Genomic DNA, 27,959 nt, shown 5'->3' with positions numbered 1-27,959 from the left:
ATGTCAGCTGCAGCTTCAGGTAGTCCCATACCATCTGGGTGGAAAGTGTTTACGACATTTCCAGAGTTCCTGATGATAGGTGAATTTGTGAGTAACATTGCATTATTTTATTAAGTTGTTGCTGAAAATGTGTTTCTTTGTTCATTCTCTAATTGCTGTGTGTCTTTGCCTTGATCCTTGGTATTCCAATATGGACAGACAGTATGTAATGGTTAACTGGGGCTCATAAAGCAGAGAATTTCATCAAACAGTGTGGAAAAAATGAGAAGCATCAAGAAAATCGAAAGAGACAAAGGAACACCAGAACAGTGGAGAAGAATAGACAGAGAGAAGGGGATAAAAATGACCGAGATCAAAAAAACATGCACACAAAAGGGACATTCTGATCAAAAGGAGAGGGACAGAGGGGTAGAGAAAGAGGGGAAAGAAAAAGGAAGGAAAGAAGAGAGCCAAGGAAAGAGAGAGAGAAGGGAGAGAGAGAAGGGAGATAAAGAAACAAGAGGGGGCGGGGGGGTGGGGGGTGGAGAGAACATAGAATCACAGAATGGTTACAGCACAGAAGGAGACCATTTGGCCTGTTGTGTCTGAGCCAGTTCTCTGCAAGAGCAACTCAACTAGTCCCATTCTCCTGCCTTTTCTCTGTAGCCCTGTCAACATTTTCCCTTCAGTAAATTATACAGTTCTCTTTTGAAGGCCTTGATTGAATCTGCCTCCACCACACTCTCAGTCAGTGCATTTCAGACCCTGACAACTTGTTGCCCTAAAAAATTTTCCTCATGTCGCCATTGCTTCTTTTGCCAATCACCGAAAATTGGCATCCTCTGGAAAAAATTTTAAGAAAAAATCATTAGATTTAGAATGAATCTTCTGCGTGTATTTTGGTTCAAGATAGTCAAACGTGCCAAACTTTTAGTTTAAGATAAAAGAACTACAAAAAAAGTTAAATTATAATTAAAATTAACTGTGCTGAGTCATTGATCCTTTCATCAATGGGAACAGTTTCTCCCTATCTACTCTGTCCAGACCCCTCATGCTTTTGAACATCTCTGACAAATCTCCTCTTAATCTTCTCTTTTCAAGGACAGCCCAGCTTCTCCAACCTATCCACAGAACTGAAGTTCTTCATCCCTGGAACCATTCTCGTCAATCATTTCTGCAACCTGTCTAATGCCTTAACATCCTTCCTAAAGTTTGGTGCCAGAATTGGACACAATACTCCAGTTGACATGTAGAGGGAGAAAAAGGATAGAGAAGTGGACAGACAGAGAGAGAGAGAGAGAGAGACAGTGAGAGAGGAGTGACAGCAGAGGAATATAGGGAATTACAATAGAACGGGGGAATGGATAGCGAAGGGGTAGGATCTTAGCTTTGTGCAATCATGTAAGATGGGTGATAATGAGTTGACTGCCCTTTCTACATCTCTCCTGATTTTTATTTCTATTGCAGACGCATATCGAATGAAAAAAAAATACTGAAGAAAGGGCAGTTTAAAATTGGAACAATGCTGTTAAAAAGGCAAATTATTCCAAATAAAATAAACTAAATATAATTTATTGAACATAAATGTTTACCAGGTATTCCTGTACTCTCCCAACTAATCTGCATATGCTCAGTTTAGGTGTGACAGAGAAAAAAGCTGTTTTTTCTGCTGTTAGTGGTCACTGCAACAGGTTACTGATGCATCGCAGTTCTGCAGATTGCAAACAGCAGGGGTCGACGACATGCCCATATATGGACACCATGGTAACAATTTTGGGGTCCATGACTGGTAATTTTTGGAATGTGAAATTTCCCATTGGCTTCTTTTTTCCAGACAAGTCCGACTTAAAAAGTTCACAGCCGTCACTTTCACAGCTGACAGGTGCTGGGAGCAGAGTCCGCTGCTTCCAAATGCAGGACAACTTGGTGGTTTTCCGACGGGCACCAATTTTTTTTAAAAAGCCCGCCGAAAACTCCAAACTTGTCCTGAGTTTGGAAGCTGCTGTTCCCGATCCTAGCACCTGTCAGTCGTTAAAGTGACAGCAGTTAATTTTTTTTATAAATGCACCAATCACAAAACTGCTCCGGGGAGAGTTCCCATTCTCTGCAACTATCAGAAAGAGAGAGGAAAGAGAGGGAGGGAGAGAGAGAGAGAGAGGGGAGAGAGAGGGAGAGAGAGAGAGGGATGGGAGAGAGAGGGAGAGAGAGAGGGAGAGAAAGGGGGGCAGAGAGAGAGAGGGGAGAGAGATAGAGGGGAGAGAGGGGAGAGGGAGAGGAGAGAGAGGGGAGAGAGAGGGGAGAGAGAGGGGAGAAAGAGGGGAGAAAGAGGGGAGAAAGAGGGGAGAAAGAGGGGAGAAAGAGGGGAGAAAGAGGGAGAGGGAGGGGAGAGAGAGAGGGAAGAGAGAGAGGGGAGAGAGAGATGGAGGGGAGAGAGAGAAGGGGGAGAGAGAAGGGGGAGAGACAGCGAGGGAGATAGGGGAAGAGAGAGAGATGGGGAGAGGAAGGGGAGAGAGAGGAAAAATAGAGGGGAGAGAGAGAGGGAAAGAGAGAGAGGGGAGAAAGAGGGAGAGGGAGAGAGGGAGAGAAAGAGGGAAGAGGGAGGGGGAGAGAGAGAGGGGGGAGAGAGAAAGGAGAGAGAGGGAGAGTGGGGAGAGAGGGAGATCAAGGGCAAGGGAGACAGAGGGGGAGGGAGGAGAAGGGGAGAGAGAGGGAGGGAGGGGGAGAGAGAGGGGGAGGGAGAGAGAGAGGGGAAAGGGGGAGAGGAATGGACACAGAAGGGGGAAAAGAGAGAGGGGAGTGAGAGAAGGGAGAGAGAGGGGGACAGGGGAATGGAGAAAGAGAGAGGAGAGTGGGGGGAGGGGTGAGGGAGGAGAGCGAGGGAATGGGAAAGAGGGGCGAGAGAGAGGGGAGAGAGAGAGAGGGAGAGAGGGTGACGTGGACACAGGGAGGGGAGACAGAGGGAGAGATAGGATAGTGAGGGAGGGGGGAGAGAGAGAAGGGGGGAGAGAGAGGGGGGAGATGGATGGACACCGATTTTGAGGGTGAGGGCATCGATTTTGCCGCCTGTTCAATTAGAGCATTACCACTTTAAGATCGTGATGCATTAGTTTTGCAGCTGAGGAGCAGGGCTGGGACACGGAAATCATCCGGGCATCGAGTTCTCGACCCTGATTTGAAAATTCAGTTCCTTTTTTCTGCGGGAAGTATCATCCTTTGCATGAGGCTTTTGCTTTTTTATACATTCAGTATCGGCCATGGAGGTCTGCAGTAATATAAAAGAGTTGGGGTAAATTTATCTTTGAGCTATTGTGTAAATCAGGCGATATCGGACTAGTCCCTAGTTATGCATCTCTCCAATGATTTGAAATGTAAACCAGGAGAGATGTATAATGGTTGGCTCAAAGTCAAACATCGACTTCCTCCTCCATGCCTGCTTCTATATATCCATATATATATATTTATATATATGGGACGATGTTGCTGTTTATTGCAGTGGTGGATCACACAGATTGCTTCTTTGGTGTTGTCACTTGGTTGGTACTCTTGTATGAACCTTGTTTAGTTCTGGTGGACCAGCTTGGACATCACTAAATCTAGTTGTACGCCCAAGATTTCAATGAATGCTGTTGAGTAAGGATATGAACCTATAGGATGTGTATAAGGTGATATCTTTTCCAGTTTGTGCATGTGTGAGATTGTGGCTGATTGGAATGATGACAGCACTCCTTGGCTTCGAATTCACATTATGAAATAAAATACATTTTCTGAAAGAAAACAGATTTTTTTTTTTAAGAATCCTAGAGCCTCTGTTGGTATTTTAGGTTTTGCACTTGTTAATAGTGAAATTGTTGCTGTATTCATACTCATACTTAACAGACAGGAAGCAGAGAGTAGGGATAAATGGGGCATTTTCAATTTAGCAGGCTGTGAAAAGTTGAGTGCCACAGGGCCTCAACTATTTGCCGTCTATATTAATGACTTAGACAAAGAGACCAAAAGTAATGTATCTAAGTTTGTTGACGATACAGAGCTAGGTAGGAATGTAAGTTGTGAGGACACAAAGAGGCTGCAAAGAGATATAGACAGACTAATTAAGTTGGCAACAAGCTGGCAGATGGAGTATAATGTGCGGAAATGTGAAGTTATTCACTTTGGTAATAAGAATAGAAAAGCAGAATATTTTTCAAAAGGTGTAAAAACGTGTAAATGTTGATGTTCAGAGACACTTGGGTGTACTTGTACAGGGAACACAGAAAGATAGTATGCAGATATAACAAGCAATTAGGAAGGCAAGTGGCATGTTGGCCTTTATTGCAAGGGCATTGGAGTACAACAATAAGGAAGCCTTGCGACAATTGTGCGGGGCTTTGGTGAAACCACACCTGGAATACTGTGTGCAGTTTTGGTCTCTATATTTAAGGAAGGATATACTTGCATTGAAGGCATCACAGAAAAGGTTGATTAGATTGGTACCTGGGATGAGAGGGTTGTCCTATGATGACAGGCTGAGTCATAGAGTTATACAGCACAGAAACTGGCCTTTTGGCCCACCGTGTCCGTGCTGGCCATCAAGCCTATCTATTCTAATCCCATTTTCCAGCACTTGGCCCATAGCCTTGTATGCTATGGCGTTTCAAGTGCTCATCTAAATACTTAAATGTCGTGAGGGTTCCTGCCTCTACCACCCCTTCAGGCAATGAGTTCCAGATTCAAACCACCCTCTGGGTGAAACATTTTCTCCTCAAATCTCCTCTAAACCTCCTGCCTCTTACCTTAAATGTATGCCCCCCGGTTACTGACATCTCCACTAAAGGAAAAAGTTTCTTCCTATGTACCCTATCTATGCTCCTCATAATTTTATATACCTCAATCATATCTCCCCTCAGCCTTCTCTGCTCTAAGGAAAACATCCCTAGCCTTTCCAGTCTCTCTTCATAAATGAAATGCTCCAGCCCAGGCAACATCCCGGTGAATCTCCTCTGCACCCTCTCCAGTGCAATCACATCTTTCCTATAGTGTGGTGCCCAGAACTGTACACAGTTCTCCAGCTGTGGCCTAACCAATGTTTTATACAGCTCCACCATAACCTGTCTGCTCTCATATTCTATGCCTCAGCTAATAAAGGCAAGTATCCCATATGTCTTCCTAACACCTTATCTAACTGTGCTGCTGCCTTCAGTGATTTATGGACAAGTACACCAAGGTCCCTTTGACCCTCTGTACTTCCTAGGGTCCTACCATCCATTGTATATTCCCTTGCCTTGTTAGTCCTCTCAAAATGCATCACCTCACACTTCTCAGGATTAAATTCCATTTGCCACTGCTCTACCCATCTTACCAGCCCATCTATATCATCCTGTAATCTAAGGCTTTCCTCCTCACTATTAACGACACCACCAATTTTCGTGTCATCAGCAAACTTACTGATCATACCTCCCATATTCTCGTCTAAATCATTAATGTACACTACAAACAGCAAGGGTCCTAGCACCGATCCCTGTGGTACACCACTGGTCACAGGCTTCCAATTGCAAAAACAACCCTCGACCATTACCCTCTGCATCCTGCCACTAAGCCAATTTTGGATCCAATTTGCCAAATTGCCCTGGATCCCATGGGATCTTAACTTCTTAAACAATCCCCCACGCGGGATCTTATCAAAAGCCTTACTGAAGTCCATGTAAACTACATCAACTACTTTACCCTTATCTACACGCCTAGTCACCTCCTCGAAAAATTCAATCAAGTTTGTTAGACATGATCTCCCTCTAACAAAGCCATGCTGACTATCCTTGATTAACCCCCTGCCTCTCCAAGTGGAAAGTAATCCTGCCCCTCAGAATTTTTTCCAATAGTTTCCCTGCCACTGATGTTAGACTCACTGGCCTGTAATTACCTGGTTTATCCAGGCTACCCTTCTTGAATAATGATACCACATTCACTGTCCTCCAGTCCTGGCACTGCTCCTGTGGCCAGAGAGGATTTGAAATTTTGTGCCAGAGCCCCTGCAGTCTCCTCCCTTACCTCACATAGCAGCCTGGGCCTGGGGATTTATCCACTTTTAAGCCCGCTAAAACCACTAGTACCTCCTCCCTTTCAATGCTAATTTTTTCAAGTATATCACAATGCCCCTCCCTGATTGCTACACCTACATCGTTCTCCATAGCGAACACAGATGAAAAGTTATCATTTAAAACCTCACTTTTGTCCTCCGGCTCCACACACTGATTGTCACTTTGGTCCTTAATGGGCCCTACTCTTTCCCTGGTTATCCTCTTGTCCTTAATATACTTATAAAATGCCTTAGGATTTTCCTTTATCTTGTCTGCCAGTGTTTTTTCATGCCCCCTCTTCGCTCTCCTAATTACTTTTTTAAGTACCTCACTACACTTCCTATACTCCTCTAGGGCCTCCGCTGTTTTCAGCCCTCTGAATCTGCCTCCCTTTTTTTCCTTATCCAATCCTCTATATCCCTTGACATCCAGGGTTCCCTGAACTTATTGTTCCTACCCTTCACCGTTACGGGAACATGTTGGCCCTGAACTCTCACTATTTTCTTTTTGAATGACTCCCACTGGTCTAATGTAGACTTTCCTACAGGTAGCTGCTCCCAGTCCACTTTGGCCAGATCCTGTTTTATCATATTGAAATTGGCCTTCCCCCCAATTCAGTACCTTTATTTTCGGTCCATCTTTGTCCTTTTCCATAACTACCTTAAATCTTACAGAGTTATGGTCACTATTCCTGAAATGCGCCCCCACTGACTCTTCTACCACATGTCCAGCTTCATTCCCTAGGATTAGGTCCAGTAATGCCCCTTTTCTTGTCGGACTTTCTACGTGCTGGCTCAAGAAGCTCTCCTGCATGCCCTTTAAGAATTCTGCCCTCTTTAAGCCTTTTGCACTAAGACTATCCCAGTTGATATTGGGGAAGTTGGAATCCCCCACTATTATTACCCTATTATTTTTACACCTCTCTGAGATTTGCCCACATATCTGCTCCTCTATCTCTCCCTGACTGTTTGGAGGCCTGTAGTAAACTCCTAGCCAAGTGATTGCCCCCCTTTTTGTTTTTAAGTTCTACCCATATGCCCTCATCTGAGGAACTTTCTAAGATATCATCCCTCCTTACTGCAGTAATTGACTCCTTGATCAACAGTGCAATGCCACCTCATCTCTTACACCCATCTCTGTCACACCTGAGGATTCTATACCCTGGAATATTGAGCTGCCAGTCCTGTCCCTCCCTCAACCATGTCTCTGTGATAGCAATAATAGTAAATCTATGCGCTCTGGAATTCAGAAGAATGAGAGGTGATGTAATTTAAATATACAATATTCTGATGGGACTTGATAGGGTAGACACAGGGAGGTTTTTCCCCCTGGCTGGAAAATCTTGAACATGGGGGCACAGTCTCAGGATAAGCAGCTGATCATTTAGGACTGAGATGAGGAGGAAATTCTTCATTCAAAGGGTTGTGAATCTTTGGAATTATCTACCTCAGAAGGTTGTGGATGCTCCATTGTTGAATATATTTAAGGCTGAGATAGACAGATTTCTGGTCTCTCAGGGAATTAAGGGATATGGAGAGCAGGCAGGAAAGTGGAGTTGAGGCCGAGGATCAGTCATGATCGTATTGAGTGGCAGAGCAGACCCGAGGGACCATATGGTCTACTCCTGCTCCTATTTCTTATGTTCTTATCCATTGCCCATCAATTAAGTAAAACAATGGGTATTGAGTGCTCTGAATCACTCGTCAGAGGGTATTATGAGTGAATCACATGGTATGGAGTCACATATAGGCTAGACCTGGCTAGAGGTTTTATATCTAACTTTTTTGTATTTGCCTTTTTAGGTTTTTGGTGGTCTAGTTTGGATCCTTGTGGCTTCTACTAAAATTCCAATTTCAGACCTTCAAGGCTGGTTGATGTTTGTTTCCGTCTTCTGCTTTAGTATAACTACATTGCTGTTCATACTATACATGATTGGAGTTCAGAAGAATTCATCTGGGTGGACTGCAGTGGTACGTATGTGACCTTCTAGGAAATCCATATTACACAGCAGAATAGTCTGTTCATTTTTTCTTTCCATAATGGAAAAAATTGGGAGAGATGTACAGAATAGACTGTCGACATGCTATTATATACTATTGTACAATTTCAAGAACTACCCCACTGGGTGAAGAGGTGTATTTTAACTCCCAGCATGTTTTGGCCAGGTCAGGTGGAGTTGGGTGGGGGGGTGAGATGGTGGTGAGTTGGGGAACAAGGTGAAGGCGGGTGCAAAACTTAACACCTAGCCCAAAATTCAGGCTGATATGTTATAACTGCTGGGTCTGAACTTCATGCTGCCAATGGGTGGGAGCAGAAGATCAGTGGCCAGAGGTGGTCACAGCAATAAAATAAAAGCAAAGTACTGCGGATGATGGAAATCTGAAATAAAAACAAGAAATGCTGGAAATACTCAGCAGGTCTGGCAGCATCTGTGAAGAGAGAAGCAGAGTTAACATTTCAGGTCAGTGACCCTTCTTCAGAACTGACAAATATCAGAAATGTAAAAGGTTTTAAGCAAGTAAAGCGGGGGGTGGGGCAAGAAATAAAAAAAGAGAAGGTGTTGATAGGACAAGGTCACAGAGAATAACTGACCAGAAGGTTATGGAACAAAGGCAAATGGTATGTTAATGGTGTGCTGAAAGACAAGGCGTTAGTGCAGAGAGGGTGTGAATTGACTGTAAAGCACAAAGCACTCCAAGCACAAACATAAAAAAAAAACACAGAAACAGTGGGTAGGCACAGTAGAAACAAATTAAACAAACTAAAAAAAGAACTAAAATGAAGTAACCAAAGAAAAAAGAAAAAAGAAAAAAAGACTAAACATAAAAAGGCGGGTGTGGCACAGATGCACATGAGTAAGGTGGTGTTTAACTTGCAGGACTTTTCTTTTTGATATCATTTTCATGGAACTGACATTATTACTTGTATCCCAGTGATTGGCTCTGCAAGAGTATTTGAAAATATAAAACTATTTTACCCGCATTACAAGATAGAAACTGCTTTGAAACACATTGTTGAGTGACCTTAGATCATTATTAAAGCAGCTTTATTGATCAAATAAATGAGGGAAAACTATTTCCATTGGTTAGTGAATTGATAACTAGGAGATATAAATTTCAGATAATCACAAAAAGAATGAGGGCAGAGGTTAGGAGAATTTTGATATAGATTTGATAGTTAGGATATGGAATGACCAACCAGCAACAGTGGTGAAGGCAGAATTTGTAATAAGAGGTGGATTTTGGGGAGAAAAAAAAATTAAGAATAAAGAAAGACTTCCATTTATAAAGTGTTGTCCATGACCTCTGGATGTTGCAGGGTGCTTTACAACCAATTAAGAGCTTTTGAAGTGTCGTCACTGTTGCAGTGTGTGAAATGCACAGCAATGTCCCACAAGAAACAATGTGATAATGACCAGAGAATTTGTTTTGGTAAAGTTGGCTGAAGGAAAGTGCAGGGAAATGTGGATTGCTCTTACAGAGACACAGCACAGGCACGATGGGATGAATCATAGAGTTACTGCAGCATTGAAGGAGGCCATTTGGTCCATTGAGTTGATGCTGGCTCTCTGCAGAGCAATCCAATCAATCCCATTCCCTGGCTCAATCACAGGGCCGGCAGCTCAGCAGTATCATCAGCGCCACTGGGACCAATGGCAATTGCCGGTGCTGCAGAGGCTTTGGACCCAGCACTGGAACCCAGATCCAAGGTAAGCAAGGCAGGGTTGGTCAGGGACAGACCGGCAGACCCTGCTGATGGGGCGGGAGGGGTGCGGGAAGGGTGGGCATTTAGTGCAGTGGGGAGGGGTGTCCAGGTTGATGCAGGTATTCCTGGCAGGAGCCTTCTGTGGGCCACAGATTGCCCACAGAGGAGTCCCCAGCCACAAGCCGCAAGGAGGTCACCTCATTTTACTAGGCAACCTCCCCGCGTGGCAGAGGCGCCCCGCTGCTGGTTAAATCCCAGCGGGGGTAGGAAGAAACCCTTATGTGGCCGTTACTTGGCCACTTAAGGGTCTCAATTGGCCTCTGAGTGGAAAGGCGATCTACCCTGCCTCCCATCACAATTCTATGGGCCCCTCCTGCCTCCAAACCCATCTCAGTGGGGCCCATAAAATTCAGCCCATTGAGATAGAAGTTAGCAAGCATGTGAAATTACTAGAATCCATTATTAAGGAAGTTATAGCAGGATACTTAGAAAATCATAATGGGATCAGACAGAGTCATCGTGGTTTTGTGAAAGGGAAATTGTGTTTAACTAATTTATTAGAGTTCTTCAAGAAAGTAACAAGTAAGGTGGATAAAGGGGAACCTGTAGATGTGGTGTACTTAGATTTTCAAAAGACATTTGAGAAGGTGCCACATCAAAGGTTACTACACAAGATAAGAGTTTGGAGTAACATATAAAGGATTGGTTAGTTAATAGGGAGAAGAGAGTAGGGATAAAAAGGGTCTTTTTCGGATTCGCAAGCTGTAACTAGTGGAGTGCTACAAAGATCAGTGCTGGGACCTCAACTATTTACAATTTATATCAATTACTTGGATGAAGGGACCAAATGTATCGTACCTAAATTTGCTGATGACACCAAGATAGGAAGGAAAGTAAGTTGTAAAGAGGAGGTAAAGAGGCTACAAATGGATATAGATAGGTTAAGTGTGTGGGCAAATATTTGGCAGATTGCGTATAATGTGGGAAAATGTGAACTTTTCCACTTTGGAATGGAGAATAGAAAAGATGTATACTATTTAAATTGAGAGAGATTGCAGAATTACAAAGGGATCTGGGTGTCCTGGCATATGAATCACAAAAGATTAGTATGCAGGTACAGCAAGTATTTAGGAAGGCAAATGGATGTTGGTGTTCATTGCAAGGGGAATTGAGTATAAAAGTAGAGAAGTTTTACTGCAGCTGTACAGGACCTTGGTGAGACCACATCTGGAGTACTGTGTATAGTTTTGTTCTCCTTATTTGAAAACGGATATAATTGCATGAGAAGTAGTTCAGAGAAGGTTCACTCAACTAATTCCAGGGATGAAGGGCTTATCTTATAAAGAAAGGCTGAACAGATTGAACCTATAACCATTGGATTTTAGAAGAATGAGAGGAGATCTCATGGAAACATAGAAGATCCTGAGGTGATTTGATAGAGTGGATACCAGGAGGATGTTTCCTCTTGTGGGGGAGACTAGAACTAAGGGACACTGTGTAAGAATAAAAGGTCTTCCTTTTAAGACAGAGATGAGGATTTTTTTTCTCAAAGGGTCATTAGTCTATGCAATTCTCTTCCCCCCAGAAAGCAGTGGAGGCTGGATCATTGAATTTATTCAAGGCTGAGTTATATAGATTTTTGATAGCCAAAGGAGTCAAGGGTTATGGGGGGCAGACAAGAAAGTGGAGTTGAGACCACAACCAGATCAGTCACAATCTTATCGAAAGGCACAGCAGACCCGAAGGGCCAAATGGCCTACCTCTGCTCCTAAGTCCTATGTTCCTATGGCTTTCTGTTTTCTGTCCTGAAGTCAAGCTTTTATCCAAGCTGACACTGAACCTCCTGTTCCATGAGCCTCAATTTTGTTAACCAGCCTTTTATGTGTTACTTTGTCAAATGCTTTCTTAAATTTCATACAGATAACATCTGTCACATTCCCTTCATCAAACTTCTCTGTTACTTCATCAAAAACTTCAATTATAGTCAAGCATGATCTGCCTTTGACAAATTCATGCTAGCTCTCCTTAATTAACTCTCCAAATGTCTGTTGATTTTTTTTTCTCTGCCCATTGTTTCTAAAACCATACCCAGCATTGATGTTAAACTGACCAGCCTGTAGTTATTAGGAATGCCCTTACACCCTTTCTAGAATCCAATCCACTGGCACCTGCCCCCTATCTAGGGAAGATTGGAAGATTATGGCAGCCCTTCCACTACCTCCATTCCAACTTCTTTTAGCAACCTGGGATGCAAGCCATCCGGACCGGGCAACTTACCCACACTAAGTATAGCCAGCCTTTCCAGTATATCCGGCCTATCAATTTTCATCCCATCCTGTACCTCTACCATCTCTGCTTCTAACGATATTTTGTCAATATCCTCTTCCTTAGTAAACACCGATACAAAGTATGATTTAAGTATTCTGGCCTTGCCCTGAGCCCCTAAGTATATATCACCCTCTTTGTCCCTATTAGATCTCACCTCACCCACTTATTATTTACATGTCAGTAGAAGACTTTGGGTTCCCCTTTATGTTAACTGCCATTCTGTTTTCACATTTTCTCTTTGCCAGTCTTATTTTCCTCTTCACTTCCTCTCTCAACTTATTATATTTGGCCTGGTCCTTGCTTGAAGAATTCACTTGACATGCATCATACACCCTCATTTTTGTTTCATCATATTCTCTATCTCCCTCGTCATCCAAGGAGCTCTGACCTTGGTTCCTTTTTAACCTGGCTAGATTCCCTCTCATCCCATTGAAGTTAGCCCTCTTCTACTTTAGAATTTCTACTTTATTGTTCCTTGCTCTTCTCCATTACTAATCTAACCTTATGATATGATGATCACTCTTACCCAAGTATTCCCCCACAGACACTTGGTCCACTTGGCCCACCTCATTTGCAGCTCCAGATCCAGCAATGTCTCCTTCCTAGTTGGACCGAGAACATACTGGGTGTTACATCTTCTGGTTGTTTTCTGGTTCCCAGATGCTGGAAATAATTATATTTTAAACTTGGAAAGGCTGGAGTCTTTGTTTATTCATTCAGCCAGCATACTGCCTGGTGTAGGACTGTCTGAGACTGATTCCCTGTTACACATCACATGACTCTCCAGTGCAGCCATGAATGTGGTCCCACTGGAACACTTATACCTAACAATTAGTTCCTAACACTTTCAAGAGAATATAACAATATATAACATCGCTCTTCCTTTAAAACATAATGCCCCTGTCTCAATATAACTGTCCCAGTCATTAACCTTCCTTTAAACTAAAGATTATCAATTGACTTTTGGAAATAATCTGAACCCCTTTTTAGGGGCTTTTCTACCAATATTATTCATGGTATCGTTTAGGTGGCAACATGTTGTGCCTCCATCTTGTAGATTTGGCATTCGTTGCTCTCAGTGGTGAATTGGCACACTGCACAGGCGATGTTGTGTCACTTGCTGGCGATGTTATTAATGTTGTCTCACTGGATAGTGATATTTCCAGTGTTATTGATGGTCTTTTCTGTTGTTCCAGCTCAGATGTAGGTCGAATTCTGTTTCCTCTCATTTGGTTACCAGTTTCAGTCTCAATGTCTAACTTCCCCAACAACTTGTGCTGGGCTCCAGGTTTTCATGATCGGATCCTGTACATGTGCAGTTTGTCTTTTCAACAGCTCAGCGAGAGACTTAGCATGCTTGTTGAAGTGTTGCTCTCCTCTTACCTGTGCTTCAGTCAGTTGTTGTCTCACTTCCTCCTGGTTACTTGAAGGATGCATTTTGCTTGGCAAAGTTGATTTATATTTTCTTCCAATTAACAGCTCTGCTGGTGATTTCATGTCGGCCTTCAGAGGTGTGGATCGGAGTGACAATAAGGCCAGGTTTGGGTCTTCCTTCGTCTCTTAGCATTTCACAAGGGTCTTTTGACCATCTGGACGTGTCTTTCTATGAACCCCTGTACCCGTGGGTAGTGTAGTGATGAGTTGAACCCATACTGGTCAGTGAATTACTTAAATTCTCTGGATGTAATTGGGTGCCATTGTCACATATTAATCTTTCAGGAATCCCTTGCTCAGCAAATAGAGCTCATACTGCTAAGATGATTGTTGTGGCTCTCAAGTCTTTTACCTTCTGAATAAAAGGGAACTTTGAGTAGTAGTCTGCAACGATGAGATACCATTCTTCATTATGAGTGAATAATTCGGCTCCTACAGTATGCCATGCTCTTGGTGGTAATTCAGTAGCTATCATCTCCTCTTTCTGCTGTGTGTTTCGGTACTTCTGGTATACATTGCATGTAGACACCATATTTTCGATGTCTTTGTATATGCCTATCCAGTACACAGCTGAGCTGTCTCTGAGCTTACACTTCTCCATTCCCATGTGGTCTTCCTGTATCTTTTGGAGAGGTTCTTCCGGCATTGTTTTGGTATGATTATTCTGGATCCGGCCAGCGGAACACCATCTTCTAGTGAGATGTCATCACTGATGTACCCAGAGTGTTTTGATGAGAAGGTTATATGCTTTGAAGATTTTGAGTATCACATCACTATTATGCTTGCTGTATCTTATCAGGCCATCCCTGGATCACTTGCTGAGACAGCATCTGTAACTCCTCGTCCTTGCTGGTCTTATCTCTAATTTTACTAAGTTTCGGTGGTGTTACATTCACTAGGTGATGAATCTTTATACCTAGATCTTCTATCTCAAGTTTCTCCTGTGGCGACAACTGAGATAGGGTATTTGCCAGCACCATTTCTCTTCCTGGCTTTCATTTCAGAATGAAATTGTGACTCTGTAGACTAAAGAGTAACCTCTGTAGTCTTGCTGGTGCTTTACATAGATATTTCTTGTCGATCTGCTCCAATGGATGATGGACTTTATGTGGGGGATGAATCACTGGTTTCATCACTGGGTCAATAGTGATGTGATACTCAAAATCTTCAAAGCATCCAACCGTCTCATCAAAACACTCGGGTACATTTGTACAGATCTTCTTTGCTTCTGATCGGAGGGTGCTTTTCAATGGGTGTACTGTCTTCAACCCTCAGTGCTGCCTCCTTCAGCTCATGGTTTACTGAGATAACCTGCAGCTGTTTGCAACTGCACAACCCCAGGATAGCACGACCATGTGTTTCAGTGACATAGAACATAGAGTTAACATCTTCTCCTTTGTGTGTTCCTAGCTGTTGAATCTCAGTTCCCTTGTATGTTTGACGTTGTTTGGTTTCAGAGCACCTTTCATTGGATAACCATTTTCCTCCAAATCTTCAGGAAAGATCTTCTGGTATAGTCTGAGCGGGATGATGTTACTCTGCGCTCCAGTATCAATCTTCACCTTCAGATTTTTTCTTTTGGGCTTATTTCTCACCCTCTTCCTGATCTGAATGGTCATGTGAATTTTTTTGCTTCAGGACCAATCACATCCAGAAATTTCATGCAATTTTATGGTTCCTATGTCTATCATGTTCTCAAACCTATCGTCATCTTCCAGGGCATGGATATTTTGGTTTCTTTCACTACTCATTTGCCCTGTTACTCTAGCTCTAATGACTCATCTACCTCCTTCTTGCCTTGTTCTGCACATTTTATCCCAGTGATTGGTCTTTCCGCAAGCTCTAAAGATTGATCCTTATGCAGGACATTTCCTTCTGTCTATGGATTCATGTGATCATCCACTGCTCCTGTACATATTCCTCTCTGTTTGGTGGTAGGTACACCCACAGTGCTGTTAGGAAGGGAGTTCCAGGATTTTGACTCCGCGACAGTGAAGGAACCGCGATATAGTTCCAAGTCAGGGTGGTGTGTGACTTGGAGGGGAACTTGCAGATGGTGGTGTTTCCATGTATTTGCTGCCCTTGTCCTTCTAGTTGGTAGAGGTCGCGGGTTTGGAAGGTGCTGTCGAAGGAGCCTTGGTGCATTGCTGCAGTGCATCTTGTAGATGGTACACACTTTTGTCACTGTGCGTCGGTGGTGGAGGGAGTGAATGTTTGCAGATGGGGTGCCAATCAAGTGGGCTGCTTTGTCCTGGATGGTGTCGAGCTTCTTCAGTGTTGTTGGAGCTGCACCCATCCAGGCAAGTGGAGAGTATTCCATCACACTCCTGACTTGTGCCTTGTAGATTGTGGACAGGCTTTGGGGAGTCAGGAGGTGAGGTACTCGCCTCAGGATTCCTAGCCTCTGACCTGCTCTTGTAACCACGGTATTTATATGGCTACTCCAGTTCAGTTTTCGGTCAATGGTAGCCCCTAGGATGTTGATAGTGGGGGATTCAGCGATGGTAATGCCGTTGAATGTCAAGGGAAGATGGTTAGATTCTCTTTTGTTGGAGATGGTCATTGCCTGGCACTTGTGTGGCGCGAATGTTACTTGCCACTTATCAGCCCAAGCCTGGATATTGTCCAGATCTTGCTGCATTTCTACACAGACTGCTTCAGTATCTGAGGAGTTGCGAATGGTGCTGAACATTGTGCAATCATCAGCGAACATCCCCATTTCTGACCTTATGATTGAAGGAAGGTCATTGATGAAGCAGCTGAAGCTGGTTGGGCCTAGTATACTACCCTGAGGTACTCCTGCAGTGATGTCCTGGAGCTCGGATGATGGACCTCCAACAACCACAACCATCTGCCTTTGCGCTAGGTATGACTCCAGCCAGCGGAGGGTTTTCCCCCTGATTCCCATTGACCTCAGTTTTGCCATACTCGGTCAAATGCTGCCTTGATGTCAAGGGCAGTCACTCTCACCTCACCTCTTGAGTTCAGCTCTTTTGTCCATGTTTGAACCAAGGCTGTAATGAGGTCAGGAGCTGAGTGGCCCTGGCAGAACCCAAACTGAGCATCACTGAGCAGGTTGTTGCTAAGTAAGTGCCACTTGATGGCACTGTTGATGACACCTTCCATCACTTTACTGATGATTGAGAGTAGGCTAATGGGGCGGTACTTGGCCGGGTTGGACTTGTCCTGCTTTTTGTGTACAGGACATACCTGGGCAATTTTCCACATGCCAGTGTTGTAGCTGTACTGGAACAGCTTGGCTAGGGGCGCGGCAAGTTCTGGAGCACAGGTCTTCAGTACTATTGCTGGAATATTGTCAAGGCCCATAGTTTTTGCAGTATCCAGTGCCTTCAGTCGTTTCTTGATATCAGTGAATCGAATTGGCTGAAGTTTGGCATCTGTGATGCTGGGGACTTCAGGAGGAGGCCGAGATGGATCATCAACTCGGCACTTCTGGCTGAAGATTGTTGCAAATGCTTCAGCCTTATCTTTCGCACTGATGAGCTGGGCTCCCCCATCATTGAGGATGGGGATATTTGTGGAGCCACCTTCTCCAGTTAGTTGTTTAATTGTCCACCACCATTCACAGCATGAATGAATTAAAAAAAAAATTCTGTCTTTTGGCCCGAAGGACATCCTCTCTTTCCAACACTGCAATGTCTTACCTAATCAGTACTGCCACCACACCTCCCTTTTCTTCTTCCCTATCTTTTCTGAGCAATTTGTTCCCTCGAATAGTAAGTGCTGATTTCTCACCAATTTTAAGCCACTTTTCTATCATTGCCACTGTATCATATGCCCACACAGCAATTTGTGCTTATAGCTCACCAACCTTACTTGTCACACTTTGTCCAATTTGTCCTTCTTAGTCTGCTCTGATCTAATATGGTACAACTTCCTTTTTTAGTACTAGCCAACTCTCTCACTCCTTTATGCACCTTATTCCACTTTTCTACTTCTATATGCTGGTGCCCACCCCTCTGCCAATTTGGTTTAAACCCTTCCACCCACACCAGTGAACCTCCTCACAAGGGCATTGGTCCCAGTCCTGTTCAGGTGCAACACATCCGTTTTGAATAGGTATCTACTGCCCCGGAACTGGTCCCATGAATCTGAAGCCCTCCCTCCTGCACTATGTCTCAAGCCAGGCATTGATTGTGCCTATTTTCCTATTTCTACTCTCGCTAGTGTGTGGCACTGGGACTAATCTAGAGATTACTACTTTCGAGGTCCTACTTTGTAACTTCCTCCCTACCTCCTGAAAATCTAACTGAAGGACCTCAATACTTGCGCTCAATGTCATTGGTACTGATATGTACCACAACTTAAGAAGTATTTGGATGAGCACTTGAAACGCCATAACATACAAGGCTACGGGCCAAGAGCGGGGAAGTGAGATTAATTTTGGACGGGTACTTGATGGTCAGCACAGGCACGTTGGGCCGAAGGGCCTGCTTCTGTGCTGTAAAACTCTATGACTCTATGTTTCTATAACTTCTGTCTCACTCCTTCCCCCCGCAGAAAATGCTGCACCCTCTCCAAGATGTCCTTTACCAGGAGGCAACACACCATGGGGGAATCATGATGACGGTTACAGAAATGCCTGTTCATCCCCCTAACCAAAGAATTTCCTGCTCTCCTCTTCCTCTGGTGCAGTCCTTCTCCCATTTGTGCCATGGTCTGGAATGCACTCCTTCAAGGTGTTGTCACTCCCGACAGTCTCCAATGCTGAGTACCTGTTTGGGAATGACACACCTCCTGCCTCTTCCTACTCTTCTGGATGACCACCCGTCTACTATCCTGAATTCTTACCTCCAGTGGGGTGACCACCTCCTGGCATGTATGATCCATCCTCCCTGATGCTCCGCAGTGACTCCAGTTGCCCCTCAAGTTCATAAATCCTGAGGTCGAGCTCAAGCAGCTGGAGACACTTCCTAATATTCACCAACCAATTACCAACTTGCTGTCTTGTGACATCATTCCTTGCTTTTTTGGAAATACACCAATCAGGTCCACCCTGTTCCCCTGCACTCTTTCTAATTTGCTGCTGCTAGTGTCTCCGATCACATCTGTGCTGTGCTGTAAAATTCTATGATTACCTGTGTTGACAATGACAGAAAGGCCTTGTCTAGAATCCCAAGCCTTCTAGTTATTTCAGCCTTACATAACTGCGAAAGTTTTGTACAGTTATTTTTATCTGCAGGTATGCAAATTCCTTAACGAGAAAGTGGGAGGAAAAGAACATTGTCGAAAAAAATGAATAAAAGGAATTAAGATTTAAAAATCTTAAATTAGTTAGAAATTTGTGCCGGGGACAATCATAAAGTATAAACAGTACTGAAAGAAGCTACTCATTACACAATTGTATTTTGTAAATGTTTTTTGTTGGCAATTTTATTTTGGACCCTTCTGTTTCCTCCTATCCTCTCCTGAAGGTGCTGGCTCTTACTAGGATACAGTTCAGTGATACCTGCTGCCCTCTGGTATCTCAGCCAACTTGCCATTTTTCAAATGTAAGGCTGGTGAATTCAAGTTAGTGAATTCTTTGATTGTGCTGTCCTCACACCTGCACTTTCTAGTAAAGGGAAGGACCAAAAGTGGAAAGTCTAGCTCAAGGACAACTATTGCAGTGTCCCTACTGGGACCCCTTTGGCTTATCTCCATGCATTTACCAGCTGAAACTTTCAGGGAGCCAATTGTAAAATGATTGTGTGAACTAGTTTCTCATTCTGTGATTGTTCTTCTCTTGCAGGATGTTTTCTACCACTTCATCGCGGCTCTGTTTTATTTAAGTATTGCAGTTATGGAGGCTAGAGACACAAGGTTCAATTTTATCAGCGTTGGTAAAATTTACAAAACCAACATTGCTGCCTCAGTAAGTCATCATGCATTTGCTGATATACTCGCTCTCACTTGTGCAGAATCTTTGCTGTTTAGGGGATTAGTACAAAGTTTAACAAACAGACAAAATAAGCCCAATCATTTTGAGTAAAGAATCATCAGTATCAAACAGAAGAACATTAACCAACAGTTTGCCAATATTTTTTAACCGGAAATTGAAGTGACAAAAGACAGCTTGTGATAATAGTAGATGCACACTGAACCTGTTTTTATCCCATTCCTTAATCATTTTTAATGCAGATGTAGACTGCCTGCTTCCACCTCTGTAACTATTTTTAAATTTGTTTTATTAGACGTGAGTGGTGCTGGCTAGGCCAGTGTTTGTTGCCTATCACTAATTGGTTTTGAGAAGGTAGTGGTGAGCTGCCTTCTTGAACTGCTGTAGTCTATCTGGTGCTGATAGGGAGGGACTTACAGGATTTTGATCCAGCGACAGTGAGGAATGGCAATTTATTTCCAAGTTAGGATGGAGTGCACCCCCGCCTCAGCTCTCATCTCTGCTGAAACTCTCATCCATACTCTAGATTTGAATATTCCAACACAATCCTGGTCAGCCTTCCATCTTCCACCCTCCATAAACTTGACCTCACACGAACTCTTCTGCCCACATCCTAATTCGCTCCAGGTTCCATTCACCCATCACCTGCTGATATACATTGGCACCCGGTTCGGCAAAGCCTCAATTTTAAAGTTCTCATCCTTGTTTTCAGCTCCCTCCATGGCCTCGCCCCTCCCTATTTCTGTAACCTCCTACAGTACTCCAAGATGTTCGCACTCCTCCATTTCTGCCCTCTTCTGCATCTGCTATTTTAATCGCTCCACCAATGGCAGCCGTGCTTTCACCTGCCTAGGCCCTAAACTCTTCAATTTCCTCCATAAACCTTTCCACCTCTGCCTCCTCCTTTAAGACACCCCAACCTACCTCTAATTGGGCCTAGTAGCTCTTTATATGGCTCAGTTTCAAATTTTGTTTGACAACTCTCATGTGAAGGGTTTTAGGACATTTTTACGAGATCAAAGGCGCTATATAAATGCAAATTATTGTTGCTGTTGTAAAACAGTTTAATTTAAATAGGTTAACACTTCCAGTAAGTAATACAGGAATGAACATAGGAACAGGATAACTTGTTTAACCCCTCAAATCTGTTCAAGCATTCAATTAGAGCATGCCTGATCTGTTCGAGGAAAGGATCAGATAGAGGAAAGTTATGGAACAGACAGAGGAATGATATTATAACGCAATAAATGTTTGTTTGCTGATATTAATTTCTAGGTGAAAGAGAACCCATAAATGATGATGGTTAGGGACTGAGCTAAAGTTTAGTGATTTCACACTGGAGCATAATCTTTTTAATTTTCGCCCTTCCTCTCCTGAAAGCACCAACTTTACCGGGTACATTTCCACATATGCCTGCTGCTGTTCTTCATGTGAACCTGGGCGTCAATCTCAGTATAGGCAGCTTGAGATACCCGATAGTGATTGAGACCAGGAAACTAGGACACAGGAACATAGGAGCAGCAGTAGGTCATTCAGCCCATTGAGCAGGCCCCACCATTCAATATGATCATGGCTGATCATCCAGTTTATCTTTATCCAACACTATCCTCATATCCACTTATGTTATTTGTATTTAGAAATCTGTCAAACTCTATTTTAAACATACTCAATGACTGAACTTCCACAGTCCTCTGGGTAGAGAATTCCAAAGAATCACGACCCTGTGAGTAAGTGGGGAGGTGGGGGGTGGTGGCACAGTTGTTAGCACTGCAGCTTCACAGCTCCAGCAACCCAGGTTCAGTTCTGGGTACTGCCTGTGCAGAGTTTGCAAGTTCTCCCTGTGACCACATGGGTTTCCATCAGGTACTCCGGTTTCCTCCCACAGCCAAAGGCTTGCAGGTTGATAGGTAAATTGGCCATTGTAAATTGTCCCTAGTGTAGGTAGGTGGTAGGAGAATGGTGGGGATGTGGTAGGGAAGATGGGATTAATGTAGGATTAGTATAAGTGGGTGGCTGTTGGTCAACACAGACACATTGGGCCAAAGGGCCTGTTTCAGTGCTGTATCTCTCTATGACTAAGAGAAATTTCTCCTCATCTCTGTCCGAAGTGGCTTCCCCCTTATTTAGAAATTGTGTTCCCTGGTTCTAGACACCCCAACCAGGGGAAACATCTACCCTGTCTATCCCTTGAAGTATTTTGTAGGTTTCAATCAGATCACCTCTCATTCTTTGAAACTCTAGAGTATACAGGCCCAGTTTCCCCACTCTCTCTTCATCGGACAGTCCCGCTATCCCAGGAACAAGTCTGGTGAATCGTCATTGCTCTACCTCTTTGGCAATAATATCCTTCCTAAGGTAAGGAGACCAGAACTGCACACAGTATTCCAAGTGCGGTCTAACCAAGATTCTATACAATTGAAGCAAGACTTCACTACTCCTGTACTCAAATCCTCTTGCGATTAAGGCTAACATACCATGAGCCTTCCTAATTGTTTGCTGCATCTGCATGTTAGCTTTCAGTGATTTATTAACAAGGACACCCAGGCCCCTTTGTACATCTACACTTTCTAATCTCTTACCAATAAAGAAATACTCTGCATATCTGTTCCTCCTACCAAAGTGAATAACCTCACATTTTTCCACATTATATTCCATGTTCTTGCCCACTCACTATGTCTGTCCAAATCCCCTTCATAGGGTAGGCGGTGGTGTAGTAGTATTATCACTGGACTAGTAACCCAGAGACCCAGAGTATTTCTCTGGGGACATGGGTTCGAATCCCACCACAGCAGAAGGTGGAATTTGAACTTAATAAAAATCTGGAATTAAAAACTAGTCTAATGATGGCCATGAAACCATTGTCGATTGTTGTAAAAACCCATCTGGTTCACTAATGTCCTTTCGGGAAGGAAATCTGCTGTCCTCACCTGGTCTGGCCTACATGTGACTCCAGACCCACAGCAATGTGGTTAACTCTTATATGCCCTCTGAAATGGCCTAGCAAGCCACTCAGTTGTACCTAACCGCTACGAAGTCTATAAAAAGGAATGAAACCAGACGGACCACCCGGCATCGACCTAAGCACCGGAAACGACAACGGCAAACCCAGCCCTGTCGATCCTGCAAAGTCCTCCTTACTAACATCTGGGGTCTTGTGCCAAAGTTGGGAGAGCTGTCCCACAGACTAGTCAAGCAACAGCCTGACATAGTCATACTCATGGAATCATACCTGACAGATAATGTCCCAGACACTGCCATCACCATTCCTGGGTATGCCCTGTCTCACCGGCAAGACAGACCCAGCAGAGGTGGTGGCACAGTGGTATACAGTAGGGAGGGAGTTGCCCTGGGAGTCCTCAACATCGACTCCGGACCTCATGATGTCTCATGGCATCAGGTTAAATATGGGCAAGGTAACCTCCTACTGATTACCACCTACCGCCCTCCCTCAGCTGATGACTCAGTACTCCTCCATGTTGAACACCACTTGGAGGAAGCACTGAGGGTGGCAAGGGCACAAAATGTACTCTGGGTGGGGGACTTCAATGTCCATCACCATGAGTGGCTCGGTAGCACCACTGCTGACCGAGCTGGCCGAGTCCTAAAGGACATAGCTGCTAGACTGGGTCTGCGGCAGATGGTGGGGGAACCAACACGAGGGAAGAACATACTCGACCTCGTCCTCACCAATCTGCCTGCCGCAGATGCATCTGTCCATGACTGTATTGGTAGGAGTGACCACTGCACAGTCCTTGTGGAGACGAAGTCCCGCCTTCACATTGAGGATACCGTCCATCATGTTGTGTGGCACGATCACCGTGCTGAATGGGATAGATTTCGAACGGACCCAGCAATGCAAAACTGGGCATCCATGAGGCGCTGTGGGCCATCAGCAGCAGCAGAATAGTACTCAACCACAATCTGTAACCTCATGGCCCAGCATATCCCCCACTCTACCATCACCATCAAGCCAGGAGACCAACCCTGGTTCAATAAAGAGTGCAGGAGGGCATGCCAGGAGCAGCACCAGGCATACGTCAAAATGAGGTGTCAACCTGGTGAAGCTACAACCCAAAACTACTTGCATGCCAAACTGCGTAAGCAGCATGCGATAGACAGAGCTAAGCGATTCCATAACCAACGGATCAGATCTAAGCTCTGCAGTCCTGCCACATCCAGCCGTAAATGGTGGTGGACAATTAAACAACTAACTGGAGGAGGTGGCTCCACAAATATCCCCATCCTCAATGATGGGGGAGCCCAGCACATCAGTGCGAAAGATAAGGCTGAAGCATTTGCAACAATCTTCAGCCAGAAGTGCCGAGTTGATGATCCATCTCGGCCTCCTCCTGAAGTCCCCAGCATCACAGATGCCAAACTTCAGCCAATTCGATTCACTCCACGTGATATCAAGAAACGACTGAAGGCACAGGATACTGCAAAAGCTATGGGCCCTGACAATATTCCGGCAATAGTACTGAAGACCTGTGCTCCAGAACTTGCCGCGCCCCTAGCCAAGCTGTTCCAGTACAGCTACAACACTGGCATCTACCCTGCAATGCGGAAAATTGCCCAGGTATGTCCTGTACACAAAAAGCAGGACAAATCCAACCCGGCCAAGTACTGCCCCATTAGCCTACTCTCAATCATCAGTAAAGTGATGGAAGGTGTCATCAACAGTGCCATCAAGCGGCACTTGCTTAGCAACAACCTGCTCAGTGATGCTCAGTTTGGGTTCCGTCAGGGCCACTCAGCTCCTGACCTCATTACAGCCTTGGTTCAAACATGGACAAAGGAGCTGAACTCAAGAGGTGAGGTGAGAGTGACTGCCCTTGACATCAAGGCAGCATTTGACCGAGTATGGCATCAAGGAGCCCGAGCAAAACTGAGGTCAATAGGAATCAGGGGGAAAACCCTCCACTGGCTGGAGTCATACCTAGCACAAAGGAAGATGGTTGTGGTTGTTGGAGGTCAATCATCTGAGCTCCAGGACATCACTGCAGGAGTACCTCAGGGTAGTGTCCTAGGTCCAACCATCTTCAGCTGCTTCATCAATGACCTTCCTTCAATCATTAGGTCAGAAGTGGGGATGTTCGCTGATGATTGCACAATGTTCAGCACCATTCGCAACTCCTCAGATACTGAAGCAGTCCGTGTAGAAATGCAGCAAGACCTGGACAATATCCAGGATTGGGCTGATAAGTTGCAAGTAACATTCGCGCCACACAAGTGCCAGGCAATGACCATCTCCAACAAAAGGGAATCTAACCATCTCCCCTTGACATTCAACGGCAATACCATCGCTGAATCCCCCACTATCAACATCCTAGGGGCTACCATTGACCGAAAACTGAACTGGAGTAGCCATATAAATACCATGGCTACAACAGCAGGTCAGAGGCTAGGAATCCTGAGGCGAGTAACTCACCTCCTGACTCCCCAAAGCCTGTCCACAATCTACAAGGCACAAGTCAGGAGTGTGATGGAATACTCTCCACTTGCCTGGATGGGTGCAGCTCCAACAACACTCAAGAAGCTCGACACCATCCAGGACAAAGCGGCCCGCTTGATTGGCACCCCATCTACAAACATTCACTCCCTCCACCACCGATGCACAGTGGCAGCAGTGTGTACCACCTACAAGATGCACTGCAGCAATGCACCAAGGCTCCTTCGACAGCACCTTCCAAACCCGCGACCTCTACCAACCAGAAGGACAAGGGCAGCAAATACATGGGAACACCACCACCTGCAGTTCCCCTCCAAGTCACACACCACCCTGACTTGGAATTATATCGCCATTCCTTCACTGTCGCTGGGTCAAAATCCTGGAACTCCCTTCCTAACAGCACTGTGGGTGTACCTACCCCACATGGACTGCAGCAGTTCAAGAAGGCAGCTCACCAGCACCTTCTCAAGGGCAATTAGGGATGGGCAATAAATGCTGGCCTGGCCAGCGATGCCCACATCCCGTGAATGAATTAAAAAAAAGCCACTTTGCATCTTCCTCACAACACACATTCCCACCTAGTTTTCTGTCATCCGCGAACTTGGAAATATTATATTTGGTCCCCACATCCAAATCGTTGATACATATTGTGAACAGCTGGGGCCCAAGTACTGATCCCTGTGGTACCCCACTAGTCACAGCCTGCCAATGCGAGAATGACCCGTTTATTCCTACTCTCTGCTTTCTGCCTGTTAACTAATCCTTAATCCATGTCTGTATATTACCTCCTATCCCATGTGCTTTAATTTTGCTAACCAACCTCCTGTGGGGGACTTTATCAAAAGCCTTCTGAAAATCCAAGTATACCACGTCCACCAACTCCCCTTTATCAATTCTATTAGTAACATCCTCAAAAAACTCCAACAGGTTCGTCAAACATGATTTCCCATTCATAAATCCATGTTGACTATGCCCAATCTGATCATTATTATTCCAAGTGTCCATGAATCACATCCTTTAGAATAGATTCTAGCATTTTCCCAATGACTGATGTAAGGCTAACAGTTCTGTAAATCCCTGTTTTCTCTCTCCGTCCCTTCTTAAATAGTGGGGTGACATTAGCGACCTTCCAATCTGCAGGAACCACTCCAGAATCTATAGAATTTCGGAAGATGATCACCAATGCATCCACTATCTCCATAGCTACCGGTGTTGAGGTCAGATGTAACATCTCAGTTGCAGCCACAGCTGAATCAGCAAACTTAGCAGAGACCAGGAAACAAACCCGTCACGCTTTGGTCTGTGCATCTCAGTGCTACAGTGCTAATTTCAGGAGTTTTGTTCCGGTCCACACATGCTGTGGAGTTGTAACTCTACATCATGCATTACTGTTTTCGAGTAGATTCCCCTCCCAGAAGCCAGCCTGATGGACAGGCTTTGTCCCCTTGTGGTTGGGGAATACACTGGAGGAGGCCGCAGCCCCAGGAGCAGATAAGCTGCCTGCAACTGAGTTAGTGTCTTCGTGGTTGGGGGGCAGATGGTACTGGGTCTGGATCCTTGAGGGGGTGGTCCCCAATCCCTGGAGGAATGGTCTAATCCATGATCCCAGAATAGGGATCGGCACTGGGAATCTTTGGATGGGGGATTCTGATGGCATGATAGGGTCCGATGTTGGGCAAGGAAGAAGATTGGAACAAAACAAAATACTGTGGATGCTGGAAATCGGAAATAAAAGCAAAAAATGCTGAAAATACTCAGCAGGTCAGGTAGCATCTGTGGAGAGAGAAACAGAGTTAACGGATCAGGTCAATGACTCTTCATTCGAACTCCTGATGAAAGGTCATTGATCTGAAATGTTAACTCTGTTTCTTTCCCCACATATGCTACCAGTGAAATCTAATGTAATTTGTTAAATTGTTCTGGGGATTCATATCTCGTATTTTTCACATTAATATTCTCTCTGAGGTCCTAACGACTGGAAAGTGGAATTAAGATGGGAACCTCTTTTTCAGCTGGCACAGACACAATGGGCTGAATGGCCTCCTTCTGTGCTGTAAATTTTCTATGATTCCATAATTCTATTATTTTCCAGCATTTCCTACTTTTATTCAGGAGGAAGGTAATTGGGCAGGAAGAGTGTTGGTTGTCCACCACTCCGTCCTATCACCATTAAAACTGGAAGTAGGTGTGTTGGAGGCAGGTTGGGCAGATTTAAACATTTTAACATTTCACCCAATTCCAATCCAGTGGTTAGAATTAGCCCCTGGATGTCCAAAGCAGAAAAGCCTTCCTCAGCACAAGTGATGTTCACCTTGAAAGGTAAGAAGTGCATACAAATTTCTTTCACCATAATTGAAGCTGAAATTCTTTTCTTCCCTTGCCTGTTCTGTGCCATGTTAACAGCTCCAGGCAAGAAGGTGGTAGTAATGATGCTGCTGATGATATAGCAGCGTCACTGGATAGTGATGATCAGCAGAATAGAAAGCAGATTGTAAGATGGCACAAATCTGCTCTGGGTAAAGCTTTCTTCATAATATATTATTTTCCTTTCAAACATTCATGTGTTTTTCTGTTTCAGGTGTTTGCATTCTTAGCCACCTTACTTTACATGGTGCACGCAATGTTGTCGATACGTAGATGGAAATCCTCCTCATGAGCGTCAAGACAAGCAGCAAATGTCAGCAACTTGCCAGAAGATTTTGCCCCCTTCTCAAAATTACTGATTGCTCTCTCCTTAATATTGTTTTACATTATTCTCATTGCAACTGTAATTACAGCATTTATATATAACCGGGTTTACACAATAGAACAAATAGGATATGAAATGCGTTTAATATGTAAAGGGTGGGAGTGTTAAAGGTTGCATATCTTATGGATAGCTTGTACCTTGTTTATACCACACCTCTCAGTGAAACATGTGAAAAGTCAAGAGATCCTCCAAGCAATTTATAAATTGTTTGTAGTCCATTCTATAAACTTTTGTGTGGATGAGCTTCTTTAGAGTTGAGACTATGGAAGGAATTCCCAATGACTGATTAATCTTGTAGCCTGAGAGACCAGTAGGGTAATCTGATCAATATATACAGTGGATTTTCCTCTCACAGTGTTTGTG

At 44.3% G+C, this 27,959-nt stretch overlaps 1 protein-coding gene across 1 annotated transcript; it reads left to right on the top strand.

Annotated features, from left to right (window-relative positions):
- LOC137353298 (myelin and lymphocyte protein-like) lies at positions 1-27,503 on the top strand. The gene is made up of 4 exons (XM_068019421.1): positions 1-87; positions 7,835-8,002; positions 19,252-19,374; positions 27,426-27,503. Exons 1-4 carry the CDS (start codon positions 1-3, stop codon positions 27,501-27,503), a joined length of 456 nt encoding a protein of 151 aa, XP_067875522.1.
- Positions 27,504-27,959: the final 456 nt, after the last annotated feature.

Source organism: Heterodontus francisci, chromosome 3 (assembly GCF_036365525.1).
Source record: "Heterodontus francisci isolate sHetFra1 chromosome 3, sHetFra1.hap1, whole genome shotgun sequence".
NCBI lineage: Eukaryota > Metazoa > Chordata > Chondrichthyes > Heterodontiformes > Heterodontidae > Heterodontus > Heterodontus francisci.
The sequence above is the reverse complement of the archived record's forward strand: the minus strand, read 5'-3'. Positions and strand labels throughout refer to the sequence as shown.

Bases quoted from the DNA above. Each gene is read 5' to 3' on its own strand.
- LOC137353298 (XM_068019421.1), top strand. From the start codon at position 1: ATGTCAGCTGCAGCTTCAGGTAGTCCCATACCATCTGGGTGGAAAGTG. The intron at 88-7,834 runs GTGAGTAACATT...TTGCCTTTTTAG, and splicing joins TCCTGATGATAGGTGAATTT to GTTTTTGGTGGTCTAGTTTG. The intron at 19,375-27,425 runs GTAAGTCATCAT...TTTCTGTTTCAG, and splicing joins AAACCAACATTGCTGCCTCA to GTGTTTGCATTCTTAGCCAC.